This window comes from Mixophyes fleayi, chromosome 3 (genome assembly GCF_038048845.1).
Source record: "Mixophyes fleayi isolate aMixFle1 chromosome 3, aMixFle1.hap1, whole genome shotgun sequence".
NCBI lineage: Eukaryota > Metazoa > Chordata > Amphibia > Anura > Limnodynastidae > Mixophyes > Mixophyes fleayi.
In genome coordinates this window covers 29,403,557-29,416,774 of record NC_134404.1, presented here as the reverse complement: position 1 = coordinate 29,416,774, position 13,218 = coordinate 29,403,557, and the positions used below count along the sequence as shown (strand labels likewise).

The 13,218-nt window shown below is 40.6% G+C and overlaps 1 protein-coding gene across 2 annotated transcripts in view; it reads right to left on the bottom strand.

Moving 5' to 3' along the window:
* LOC142143438 (cytochrome P450 2K4-like) overlaps positions 1 to 4,685 on the bottom strand; it is a 181,540-nt gene extending 176,855 nt beyond the window's left edge. For both annotated transcript variants that reach the window (XM_075201280.1, XM_075201279.1), the window contains exons 1-2: positions 4,581 to 4,685; positions 548 to 744 (exon numbers count right to left, since the gene is read on the bottom strand). In XM_075201280.1, coding sequence (XP_075057381.1) covers positions 548 to 730 — 183 coding nt within the window. In that variant the 5' untranslated portion in view covers positions 731 to 744; positions 4,581 to 4,685. The remainder of the gene's footprint in view (positions 1 to 547; positions 745 to 4,580) is intronic.
* Between the last annotated feature and the right edge of the window lie 8,533 nt (positions 4,686 to 13,218).

Genomic DNA, 13,218 nt, shown 5'->3' with positions numbered 1-13,218 from the left:
ACTGCAGGAGGCTGCTGGAGAATACGTGCTACCATTTACCCTGTAACTTGTGAACGTCTTGTGGTGTTGTGCTGTCGTAATAAAGTCTTATTTTGGATATATCTTGGTCTACCCGAGTGAGTTGAATCCCACAGAGGGTAACTTCCATCCCAGCTAAGGGTGGTATCCTCACATATACACACAAGCATATATATATATATATATATATATATATATATTATACCTTGTGGTAAATTCAGGTGACTGGTTTTGATAGCATCACCTGAGAAGGGTTTGAAGAGCATCCACAACAGATTATATGCCAACTTCTGCAGCGATGCATGTTCCCTCCTCTTGAACTCTTTGCTGGCCAAACGCAAAACAAGTGATATGCCTTTACTGCAAGGCATGTATAAAATCCCTTTAATAAACCCACATGTTGGTGGGACTGGAAAATATCTTCGTACATCACAAATACTATCAGTAGCTTACAGTTTAACCATCACCAGCAAGAAACATACAATATACATTTTCTACACATGCACTAACAGTGTTTTATCATATTTACCTCTTTCATTGCTGTAAAAGGTTCTGTTAGAGTAAACATATTAATATTTCCTATAATCGGTAACCATTTTGGTCCGGGGGGGAAATTTTTATAACAGTTTTTCTGTCGATCATAAAATACTTTGGCCAAAAGACAGCAGGTAATAACGGATAAAATAATTGTGATGGGGCCAATGGCTAACATGGCGCCGTAAAGATCTAGAGAGATGAAAAAAATTAGGCAGTTTAAGATAAACTAAATCATCCTGAAAATGATAACAATTTGTTGGGTATAAGAGACATTGTAATGGACAATCTGGTTTACAATAGTAAAAGTAGCAATCTCACAGGTACAAAACACAATAATCATGCAAATGATATAAGAACCTACCAGACTTAGCCCAAAGCTTCCTCCTCTGATTGGCTACTACAGTCATGGCCAAAAGTTTTTGAGAATGACACAAGTATTGGTTTTCACAAAGTTTGTTGCTTCAGTGTTTATAGAGCTTTTTGTCAGATGTTGCTATGGTATACTGAAGTAAAATTACAAGCATTACATAAGTGTCCTGGCCATGAAGCCAAAATTCTGATATTTTGATCCCCGAGCCACTTAGTTATCACTTTTTTCTTATGACAAGGTGCTCCATCATGCTGGAAAAGGCATTGTTTGTCACCAGACTGTTCTTGGATGGTTGGGAGAAGTTGGTCTTGGAGGATATTTTGGTACCATTCTGTATTCATGGCTGTGTTCTTAGTCAAAATTGTGAGTGAGCCCACTCCCTTGGCTCAGAAGCAACCCCACACATGAATGTTCTCAGGTTGCTTTACTGTTGGCATGACTTGGCATGAACTGGTGGTAGCACTCACCTTTCCTTCTCTTGACAAGCGTTTCTCCAGATGCCCCAAACAAACTGAAAGGAGATTCATCAGAGAAAATGACTTTACCGCAGTCCTCAGCAGTCCAATCCCTGTACCTTTTGCAGAATATCAGTTGGTCCCTGATATTTTTCCTGGAGAGAAGTGACTTCTTGACAACAGGCCATCCTCCAAAAGTCTTCGCCTCACTGTGCATGCAGATGCACTCACACTTGCCTGCTGCCATTTCTGAGCAAGCTCTACACTGATGGTGCACCCATCCCGCAGCTGAATCAACTTTAGGAGATGGTACTGGCGCTGGCTGGACGTTCTTGGGCACCCCGAAGCCTTCTTCACAACTATTGAACCTATCTCCTTGAAGTTCTTGATGATCGGATAAATGGTTGATTTAGGTGCAATCATACTAGCAGCAATATCCTTGCCTGTGAAGCCCCTTTTGTGCAAAGCAATGATGACTGTACATGACCGAGTGATCGCCAGCCTTGTCCTCGTCAACACTCTGACCTGTGTTAACGAGAGAATCACTGACCTGATGTCAGCTGGTCCTTTTTGTGGCAGGGCTGAAATGCAGTGGAAATGTTTTTGGGATAAGGTTCATTGTCATGGCAAAGAGGGACTTTGAAATTAATTGCAATTCCACTGATCACTCTTCATGACATTCTGGAGTATATGCATATTGTCATCATAAAAACTGAGGCAGCATACGTAAAAATAATATGTGTGTCATTCTCAAAACTTTTGGCCATGACTGTACGTAGGAACAGGTGAAGCACATTTAATAATTAGATTACTCTCAAGAAATACAGTTGAAAAAATAACAATAACAATGGCGGACAAGCAAGGCAAGAGACCAGCGACACAGAATTCAAAGGTGAATGCAGCGACATGCTCAGCTCCTGACAACCTCAGTCCACCCCTTCATGTCTCACCACCGTCTTCCTCCACTCTCCTTCAAAATGAAAATGAATAAAATCGAAAATAAAAAAAGTCTTTAAAAATATTTTGGAACTGTGAAAAACCCACAAAATGTCATCCGTTCCAGATTTTATGGAAAACAAAAAGGCATCAATGCCCTTCTCTGACATCAAATACTGCAAATATACATACAGATGGAGCAAGTCCTTTTGCGCCCTTTTTCCCAAATTCTTGATAGCCTGGTGATATTAGTGGTCCTCCATAGCATAGTCTTTCTTGGAATTCAGGTTCATTGGTCCACAAAAGACATTCAGAAACATGTAGCCTATTTACATCTAGTCTGGTCAGATATCCAAAACAAAAACACATAATTCCCCAGCGCAACAGAGAGGGAAAAGCGATATATTACTGAGAGATACAAAGTAGGTTTAAAGTGATAATATGTATTGATAAAAAAAAATAGGCAAAAAAAGGAAGGGTGAGTAGTGCACTTACCTTCCTACCCACCCTTCCCAGACACGAGCACGGACTCTTTCTTGTTTGTTTTTAACAGATTACCTTTCCATTTATCCAGTGACAGGCGGCTGGTATTTGGCTCTAGAGACTTATGAACTTCAGTTCTATACCTTAAGCCCCCATTGGTTTAGTAGCATTTATTTGTTTGAAGTATTTTTGCAATATTCTGTTACAATACTTTGTTTGCTTTGCTTTTTGTACCTTTTTTGCCTATTTTTTTGCTCCCAATACATATTATCACTTTAAACCTACTTTGTATCTCTCAGTAATATATCGCTTTTCCCTCTCTGTTGCGCTGGGGAATTATGTGTTTTTGTTTTGGCCTATCTAGGAGCTTTAGACCATCTGATATCTTCCGTTCCCCTGGCTGCCCCATTTCACCCCCACGTGGGAAGCGCAGATCCCCCATTTCTTTTCCATTTTCCATAATTTTTGGTCAGATATCCACTCTAATTATATGTATAGATCTCCTCCTGTCCCAGTATAAGCTATGCACTTAAAAAAGCAATATTATAAAACCACCTGACATTTATTGGCTGAATAATTCTTACAGGTGAAAAGACATATAATATTACCTATGAAGGTTTATCACACAACCTGCCACTTTTAAAAGGGGGAATGCAAGCTCACAGTACTGCTGAGTCTGTTTTACATTTTTGCTTGTTCCTCATAGCAAAACTACTGCTATAACTCTTGGAGGCAGACAAGAAACAGTTGAAAGCCGAGCTGCAGGTTCTGGGAAATAATACGGCATGATATGTCAAGTAACAATATGCCAAAAATGTGATGAAATGTGGTAAAAAAAAAAAGCCTCTCATAAAATAATTTCATTTTGACCTGTCTTTTGTTCCTATATTAGTATCACTTACATTCATTTAGAGTGATGACCACCTGACCATTATAAATAGTGTGACTCACTGTGCAACACTGACTGAAAGCCTGCAGAGTGTTGGCTAGCTGAAAATATTACCTACACCCAATGATGGTGTAGATTAAACATGATATGCATAGTTTAACACAGTGTATCCCAAACTTTCTTAGTTCGAGGCACCCTTAGGGTCTCCATCGTTTTTTCAAGGCACCCCTAAGCCAAAATAATTACTAAGTAGTCACCCGCCATGCTTAACACCAGCCCTGGCCACGGCACCCCAGGGAGGTCGCCGTGGCACCCAGTTTGGGAACCACTGGTCTAACATAATCTCTTTGACAGCAGCATAAATCATCACCTTTGTGAAGTACTTGGTTTGTTTGCCCCTTTCCCCCATCAAAATAGAATACAATCAATTTTTAACCAATAATTAGGGTTCAGGGTCACCATCCTTATCAGTGTCAGCAATGGTATCAACAAGATCATCATTCAAAATAATAGTGTCAAATAATCAACTCTAAAGTTTAAAAATATGGAATAAATTCTTGAACTTTAAATACACAAAACAAATTCTAGCTAAATTCAAGCAGGACGAACAGGAACACACAAGCTTGAATAGATCTAGTAGTATTTTTAATGGTTTATCCATGCAAACAGCTAGCTGAAACTTCAAACCTGAACATAGTAATGTTTGCTGTTAGCCTTAGCAGTGGAACTAAAATCAAACTAGCCCAAGCTTCAAAATCATACTGTAAACAAATCTGAGGTCTTAGAACTGTCCGTATTCAATTTAATTTCAAACAGATTTGAATAATGCGAGCATCTCTGCCAGAAATCACATTCTATCTATTTTAATAAAAGCAAGCTGCAAAATTCTTACTGAAACAATGTGTCCTTGTCTTCAGAAGTGCTGCAATGGGGGAAAATTGTCTGTTGCAATGTAATATAAATAATTATCTTAAAGAAAAAGAGTCACTGCCTTCCAAGCGCCTTCCAAAAAAGGCAGGTAGTAGTTAGTAGTTAAATATATTGCCATGACAATTATCGAGATTACAGATCACTGTATGTCATAATGACAGTACATCTGCTCCACCCCAAAAGATTATGCAACAAAAATAAATATATAATTCTATACTTCACCATGCGGAAATCAAGTGTGCTGATTATATAAACAGTTCCAAAATCCAAACTCAGTGAAGCTTGAAAGAGTTTGTTTGAGGGGCATATCAGCAAAGAAAGTTTCTGCTTTGCTGCTTCCCTCACCAAGGATGTTGCTGAGCTGGTCGGCCATTCACACTGAAGGGAGTTAAGAATCAGATCCATTATGGAAGAGGACTTAGACAGGGAAGTGAGTCTCCTTCCACTGGCACTGTGGCCCTTCCCTCATGTCCCCTGACACTTTAATGGGGCTCTCACCCTTGGCACCATGTCTCCTGATACCCATTTCCCTTTCTTCTGGTATTCTCTCCCTCTTCCCTGCCCTCCCTATGCACTGGGTTCCTTTCCCCTGCCCCTGACCCCCCGTCCCATGCCAACCTCCCCATTGGTACTCTCTCCCCTTGCGCTGTTCCCTCTGTACTGGAATTCAAAGCCATTTACATAACGTAAAAACTGACGTGGTGTACTACTGCGTCTGACTGCGGAAGCATCCCGCTACCGAATACACAGCACTCGTATGTTGCAGTACGCTAGGCATTTGGGTTGCCTGCTTGTTAAATTTGGGATGCCTGAGCGTACTTCGCAGTGGAGCTCTTAGGAGCTGCTTTTGCATCATCTACCAGGGTTTTGGTTTTATTTGAATCCTGCAATGTGATACAGATGAAAGACCCTTCATATAGGTGACCAATAAAGATGGTCAATGGTTGTGTAAGGGTGTATAATTTATGGCATTAAAAGTTATGTGCCTGTATTTTATTTACATGCTTCTTTGGGATATTACAGGTGGGGACTAATGGCATTGCAGCCATGGAGTATGTTTCTTCTTTTAGCACTAGTACTACTTAATGGCAGCCTGGCCATCCTGGGACATGCAGTGCACCAGGGACAAAATACTTTGATGCATTATACTAATAATATTGCCCCACACACACAACGCCCAGGGGTTTGGGAAGGGTCGTAGAGCTTTCAGTGCAGGGGTGCATACCCCTAGGGGTGAGGGCAGCGCCGGTGCTAGGGTTCACGGCGCCCTAGTCAAAATTTTGCCGCCGATTTTACTAATGACTGAAGGTCTGATCGCTCGGGCGATTAATGCGTACACACTAGACACGTTTTAAACAATTAATGAAAGAGCGACTGGCTGGGTAGCGACTTTTAACAGCCATATCGTTGTGTTAAAATATTTGGATTTCGTACACTGAAACGACATATGTGGTCCCTGCAGCAATATCCCTAAGAAATTTAAATAATGTGCCGAGCATGTTCATTAAGAGCCACCCAACAATGCTTACATCTATTGTATTTCAAATGTATGTCTTTATTCTATACTAGAGTGACTAAGGGGCATAATTATAGAGGCAGACATATGCAATACACATATACAGAAAATAAATCTATGCGCTTTTCTTGTAGACTGTACAGACAAAGGTATATAATTAAACAAGCAGACATGATATACACTTCAATGCAGTAGTCTGCCACTATTGCTTTATTGTTAGAAGCACCTAATTACCAATTGATTAACATGGAGACACCGCAACACGTGGGAGACGTATAGGCATTAGAAATTTACAAACACGTGCCCCCAAAGCAGTCGCAGCTCGAGGAACTATCGGCAGTTGGTCGTGGATCAATCAGATATTAATACACATTACATGATTGGAAGATTATTAAACAGTATGAACAGCCAAACGAACAAAGAATCGGCACTTTGGAGTGACTTTTGACCATTGTGTATTTATACACACTAAGCCGACATCCAAATGAACAATCGAATGTCGGCTGTTTTGCGGGATGATTGAACGAAAATGCTCCAGTGTGTACCTAGCCGTAGTACATTGGCAAAACATATCTTAGCTCTATGAGTGTACTTTGTTCACATTTTCCACGAGCAGCAGAGTTCTGAAGTGGTACATTAAGTGAAATTCTCTGCCAAAGTTCATGTGATGCTGAACGCAAATTAGTAGCCAGATGACTACTAATTTTTGGAGAGACATGCAGATATATATATTTGGTGTGGTTCCACAAGAACTTAGGGCTCCTCCTTCAAATCCTCTCTTGGCTGTTCTAACTGAATGGGGGCAGAATTGAAGGCCTGGAACACTGCTGAGAGAAGTGATTGGAAACATAGATCTAGGGGTAAATGAATCAAGGTGAGAGTTTTCCGGCGGGTTTGAAAAGTGGAGATGTAGCCTATAGCAACCAATCAGATTCAAGCTTTCATTTTGTAGAAGGCACTAGATAAATGATAGCTAGAATCTGATTGTTTTTTCAAACCCGCCAGAAAACTCTCAGCTTGATACATTTACCCCCTAGTCTATTTCACATACAGTAGGCATGTCTACTACTAGCTCATTGGATGAGTTATAGCCCTCTTAAAATGATCAGATATGTTTAATATGTTTGATTATGTTTAATATTTTAAAAAGGGCAATCACTTATACAACAAACTAGTAAGAACATGTTGAGCTCTGCAAAGTTAATAAAAATGTCATTATTGTTTTTTACTTCCATAACATGCAAATGAGAGACCCAAGCATTATAAAGTGTCACTTGTTTTGCTTTTAAAATAGAGTAATTAGAAAAAAAACGTAACATTTCAACTTTATCTCTCTTGAAGGTTTAATACATCTCCCCTTATCTATGGTACAGTAAACAGAACTACAGTATATGGCATGAGCAGCACGATGGCTCAGTGGTTAGCACTTCTGCCTCACAGCACTGGGGTCATGAGTTCGATTCCTGACCATGGCCTTAGCTGTGTGGAGTTTGCATGTTTTCCCCGGGTTTGTGTGGGTTTCCTCCCATACTCCAAAAAAAAAACACACTGATTGGTTAATTGGCTGCTATCAAATTAGTCTCTCTCTGTCTGTGTGTGTGTTAGGAATTTATACTGTAAGCTCCAACGGGACAGGGACTGATGTGAGTGAGTGAGTTCTCTGCACAGCGCTGCGGGATTAGTGGCGCTACTTAAATAGTTGCTGCTGACGATGATAGCATCAGGCCCGGCGCTCCCATTAGGCAAGGTTAGGCACTTGCTTAGGGCACCGGGCTCTGGAGGGCGCCTGGAGAACTGGAAAATAATTTTAAAACGGTGCGGCGACCGCCGCGACCATACCTGTCATGGCCGCCGCACAGCATGCAGATGCACGGGGGAGGGGGGAGAGGCTATTGCTCACCACTGCCGCCTCTCTGCTCTGTCTCCTCCCCTCCACTCACTAGTGTCAGTGAGTGGAGGGGAGGAGACGGAGCAGAGAGGCGGCGGTGGTGAGACAAGGTAAGAAAAGACGGGGTGAGGGGGGAGGAGGGCGCCGATTTTGCCTAGGGCGCCATGGACCCTAGCACCGGCCCTGGATAGCATGCATCACTCAGCACTGTATCATGAGCTGAAAGGGAAGGTATCTTGTGAGCTAAATGAACTAGAAGAAGCAGAAAAACTAGTGAGCTATACTAGGAGAAAGAATCATGACAATCTAGTTCTAGATCAATCAGCTCTACACAGTGCATATGTCTGAATGCAGCGGTTCCACACATGGTAGTTAGAGGTGCTGACAAACCCAGTAGCATATTTAGCACATACTTGCCAACTTACGTCTGAAAGTGTCAAATTTGTCCCGATCCTAGCCCAACATATTAGCTCCTATTGGTGGCAGAACATCCAGCTTGTGCTTTAAGCCTCGGAGTTGGGATAGAGCTGCCCCATATATGCGACACCCTAAAACACGTACTGTTAGTTCACCTAACAGTACATCACTGAATCAGTTCAGTCTGCATGTGATCATTAAACAAACAACGAGTTCCCACGCATCCATATATTTGACAGCTGCAGGCGGACTGAATCATCCGTTTAGTCTGTGTGTCAAAATCAAACAAACAGCAAACTCTGATTTTTGCTGTTCACATAGAGTTGATTTACTGTGTTGGGTCTAAAGCCAAACAAACAACAACCTTTTACACATGGTGTTGGAACAGAACTGAATTACTGTCAGGTCTGAAACTATGCACAGCTGACAGCTGTAAAGAAACATTGAACGGCTCAGCGTGAGAGTGCATTATAGTAAAAACTATTGACCCAACACAGACTGTCGAATAACGATCGAGTGAAAACAGTGATATTTATAGAAACTATTGGAACTTATAAATACAATGTATTAATATGCAATTTAGAATCCATCACAGTATAACTAGCAGAATGGTGATGTTGATAGAGACAAACACAAACTAGTGAACATTATACATTAAAGTGCAAATTTGACTCTATTCACTGTGAAATAAATCTGATAAAGCCTTTTAGGGACACTTTAATGCATTGAGACCTGGATAATGGGATACAGTTTGGCTTCCTCAGATACATGAATGATCTCATGGGAATTTAGGAAATAGGGGGACAGAGTGCTAATAAAAAGTGCAGTATAACCAAAATCTTTTACCATAGAGATACATTGGAGCAATAAAATGTCAGAAATACAAATTGGGCCCATTGTCCAAGTATGAAAACATGAATAAATCACTGCGTGGGGATACCGAAAGTGAATTATAAAAACAACAACAGCATATTTATAGAATTACTGAAATATAATAATAATTTCAATAAAAACCCACCCCTTTGTACTTTCTTAATTATTACCTACTCAGATTTATAATGATGACATATCCCACTGGTCACCCACTTATTTTAATATCCTTATTTTTCAAATTTTAAACAAATTATTTCAAAGTGTAGAATGAAAGTTAATTGTTATGTGTGTTTAATTTTGTCCTCTTAAGTGAGAGATACACTAAGTGGACAAAAGTATTCAGACGCTTGACCATTACACCAACAGGGACTGTATTAACATTGTATTCAAATACATATACTTTAATATGGAGTTGGAACCCCTATTGTAGCTATAACAGCTTACACTCTTCTTGGAAGGCTTTCCACAAGATGTTGAAGTGTTTCTGTGGAATCTGTGCCCATTCATTCTGTACAGCATTTATGAGGTCAGGCACTGATGTTGTACGAGAAGGCCTGGCTCGCATTCTCCGTTACAGTTTATCCCAAAGGTGTTTGATGGTGTTGAGGTCAGGGCTCTGAGCGGGCCATTCAATTTCTACTACACCGAACTCATCAAACCATATCTTTGTAGTCCTTGCTTTGTGCACTGGGGCTCACTCATGTTGGAATAGAAAAGGGCCTTCCACAAACTGTTGCCACAAAGTTGTCAGCATAGAATTGTCCAAAATAACTTGGTGTGCATTAAGATTACCCTTCACTGGAGATAAGGGGCCTAGCCCAAACTCTGAAAACAGCCCCATACCATTATCTCTCCGCTACCAACCTTCACAGTTATCATAATGTAGTCAGGCAGGTAGCCTTCTCTTGACATCCACCAAACCATGACTCGTTCAACAGAGAAGTGTGATTCATCACTCCACAGAACCCTTTTCCACTGTTCCATAGTCCAGTGTCAGTGAGCTTTACGCCACTCCATCTGGCGCTTGGCATTGGTCTTAGTGATGTTGTATGCAGCTGCTCGGCCATGGAAATCCATTCCATTAAGCACCCGCTGCACAGTTTTTGTGCTTACATTAATGCCAGTGGAAGTTTGGAATTCTTCAGCCATGGAATCAGCAGAGTGCTGGTGACTTTTATGCAACATGCTCCTTGGCAGTTGTTGACTCCGCTCTGTGATTTTCCGTGGTCTTCTGCTTTGTGGCTGAGTTGCTGTTGTTCCTAAATGCTTCCACTTGCTAATAATATCACCTACAGTTGACCATGGAATATCCAGCAGGGATGAAATTTCATGAACCGTCTTATTGCAAAGGTGGCATCTTATTACAGTACCACGCTTGAAGTCACTGAGCTCTTCAAAACGACCCATTTTATATCACATTTGTTTGCAAATGGAGAATGCATGGCTAGGTGCTTGATTTTATACACCTCTGACAACAGGTCTGATTGAAACACCTCAATTCAATAATTAACAGGTGTGGTCAAATACTTTTGTCCATATAGTGTATGTTGCAGTGTTGAAGGCACTGCAACATATGCTGGCAACTGTTTGTAGCTGGAATTGATTCAGATCATTGTAGATCCTCACAATGCACCCTTACATTTTAGGAGCAGACTCTGGGGGCAACACTCTAGGCTTGGCAGGGTTCAGTATTAAAAATGTGGTGAGCAAATCAGGTGCGTGGAGAACAGTCAACTTAATGCCCTTCCAGAGCAGCAAATCCTGCATGACTCTCCCACATCTGCAGGAGTCAATGCTTGACTGGATGAGATATTCCTGGAGGGCCTCTACCTCTACTGTGGTAGAAGGAACCATCCTTTGTCTTGGAATCGGTTCCTTTACCACCAGCTTCAGACAGGAGATGTGATACACCAAATGGATATGAAAGAAATGTGGTAGCTGTAGCCTGTACACTACCAGATATATCTTCCTGAGGATTGGTATGGATGGAAGTACTTAGTCCACAGTTTAAATGAGGGCATCTTCAGAGCGATGTGTGTGGAGAGCCACTGGCTATTCCTGTCTCCTGTTATCCCTAAAAAAAAATTGGTTAGCCACCACCATCTTCAGCCACTCCTGCAGCCTCTATCACAGTCTCCTGGTATGCCTGTCTGCAGGATGAACCGCAGAGGGGGCATGGGATGATAGTATAACCACTGGGTGGAACCCATAGTTATGTAGAATGGGGAATCCTGTAGCAGTAGACTGTCAGAGGCAAGCCAGTTATGTCTAAGTCTGCTGGTACTGACATCATCACTGTGAATTTGAACAGCCCAAATTGGTCAATACATGTTGACTGCATCTGTTCCACTTTGTTTAAGAGAATTTGCCAGTAACCCCTGCTCAAGTACATGGTAGACACATAACAAGAATATGTATTGAGACTCTAGGCCATAAGGAAATCTTTATGCATTTATTCATAAAAACAATAATCCACATTCAGTGAGAACAATAAAAACAATGCTTAATAGCCTACTCTCGTCACACCCTGTTGAAACTTCAGTATTCCATGGGCATCCCATCTGGTCCAGATTTAGTCTTGACTCTTCGGGAGTGAAGAAAGGTAAAGAAAAGTTTACATGGAGCACAGAGAAGCACAAGATTATACTTGCACAGGGAAGAACAATTTTAAAGAGAAGTTAAGATATAATTGCCCTTTACCATGGGATTATTGGTACAAGGGACATAAAATTACACTTCCTAGTGAGTAAGACTTCTTTACTCTTCTCTTTAAGTAATAGTTGAGATGAGCAAATTTCCAATATATATTTATTTTCTTTATTATAAAATAATTAGATACAGCCATTTACTAAGCAAAGCAGAATGCTTAGGGTCTCATTGTCAATTGACCCTTTATATTTTGTTTTGACATATTTTAAAGGCAAATGAGAATCATTACGGCCAAAAGCATTAATTGTCATTTCCAAAAACAAGCCCCTGCTTCAATTTGTCTGGGTACTTGTGCCCAAAGTCCTACAGTCCATACAATTAGTGGTCGGTACCTGTGAAGGGAGATGCACTATGATATACCATAACTATAACAATATGTGACCATGCTCATTTAACTGACAATCTAACATTACAGTACTTTCCTAGCAAAATGTAAGACACTCTAGGGGAAGTATTACTGTCATGCTCGGACAAGAGTTCTTCTTTCACGGCAAGTTTTAACGAGTAAGATAGTGACTGTAGTTTTATTTCCAATTACATTTCTGAAATTTATTTGTGCATCTTATTTTGTATGTCTTGTCATTAATTGTTTTGTAATTATACCTTTTAAACTTTTTTCGGATTAAATAAATTTAATCTAGCATATTCTCTGTGATTCTTTGTGAATTTACAAAGCCAAGCGAGGCACATGTTACATGTGTATGTGATTTAAGTGTGAAACATTAATTTGTGGTTTTGGTGAACGCAAGGACACCATAGTAATTCCTTCGTGGTGGCAGAAAAGGTGCAGTCATTGGTAAGTGGCTAAGGTGACTCCAGTCACAGCCAGCTGTTCAGATTGTTGTATCTGGGACAGGCTGTGCATTCGTGCAGGTATATTAAACAGTGTCTTAGTCAAATAATTGTATGCAAGAAACTATATTGATTAATATTGGTTTACCGTGCGATTGCGATCAGTACACCACGTGTCATGACGCAATCGCACTATAAATAATGCACGCATACTCTTACACTTACACATTCACTTGTAGATAGTTCATTTTATAATAGTTCCAACCCACAGTGAACAGATGTTATTTAGTTTATAGTTAAATATTATAAGGTTATATGTGCTTCAGTGAGATCTAAGCTTCAGGTTATAGGAAACATATCATGTTTGGTGTCTTTCTAATCCCCTATTTATCCTTACTGATCCCG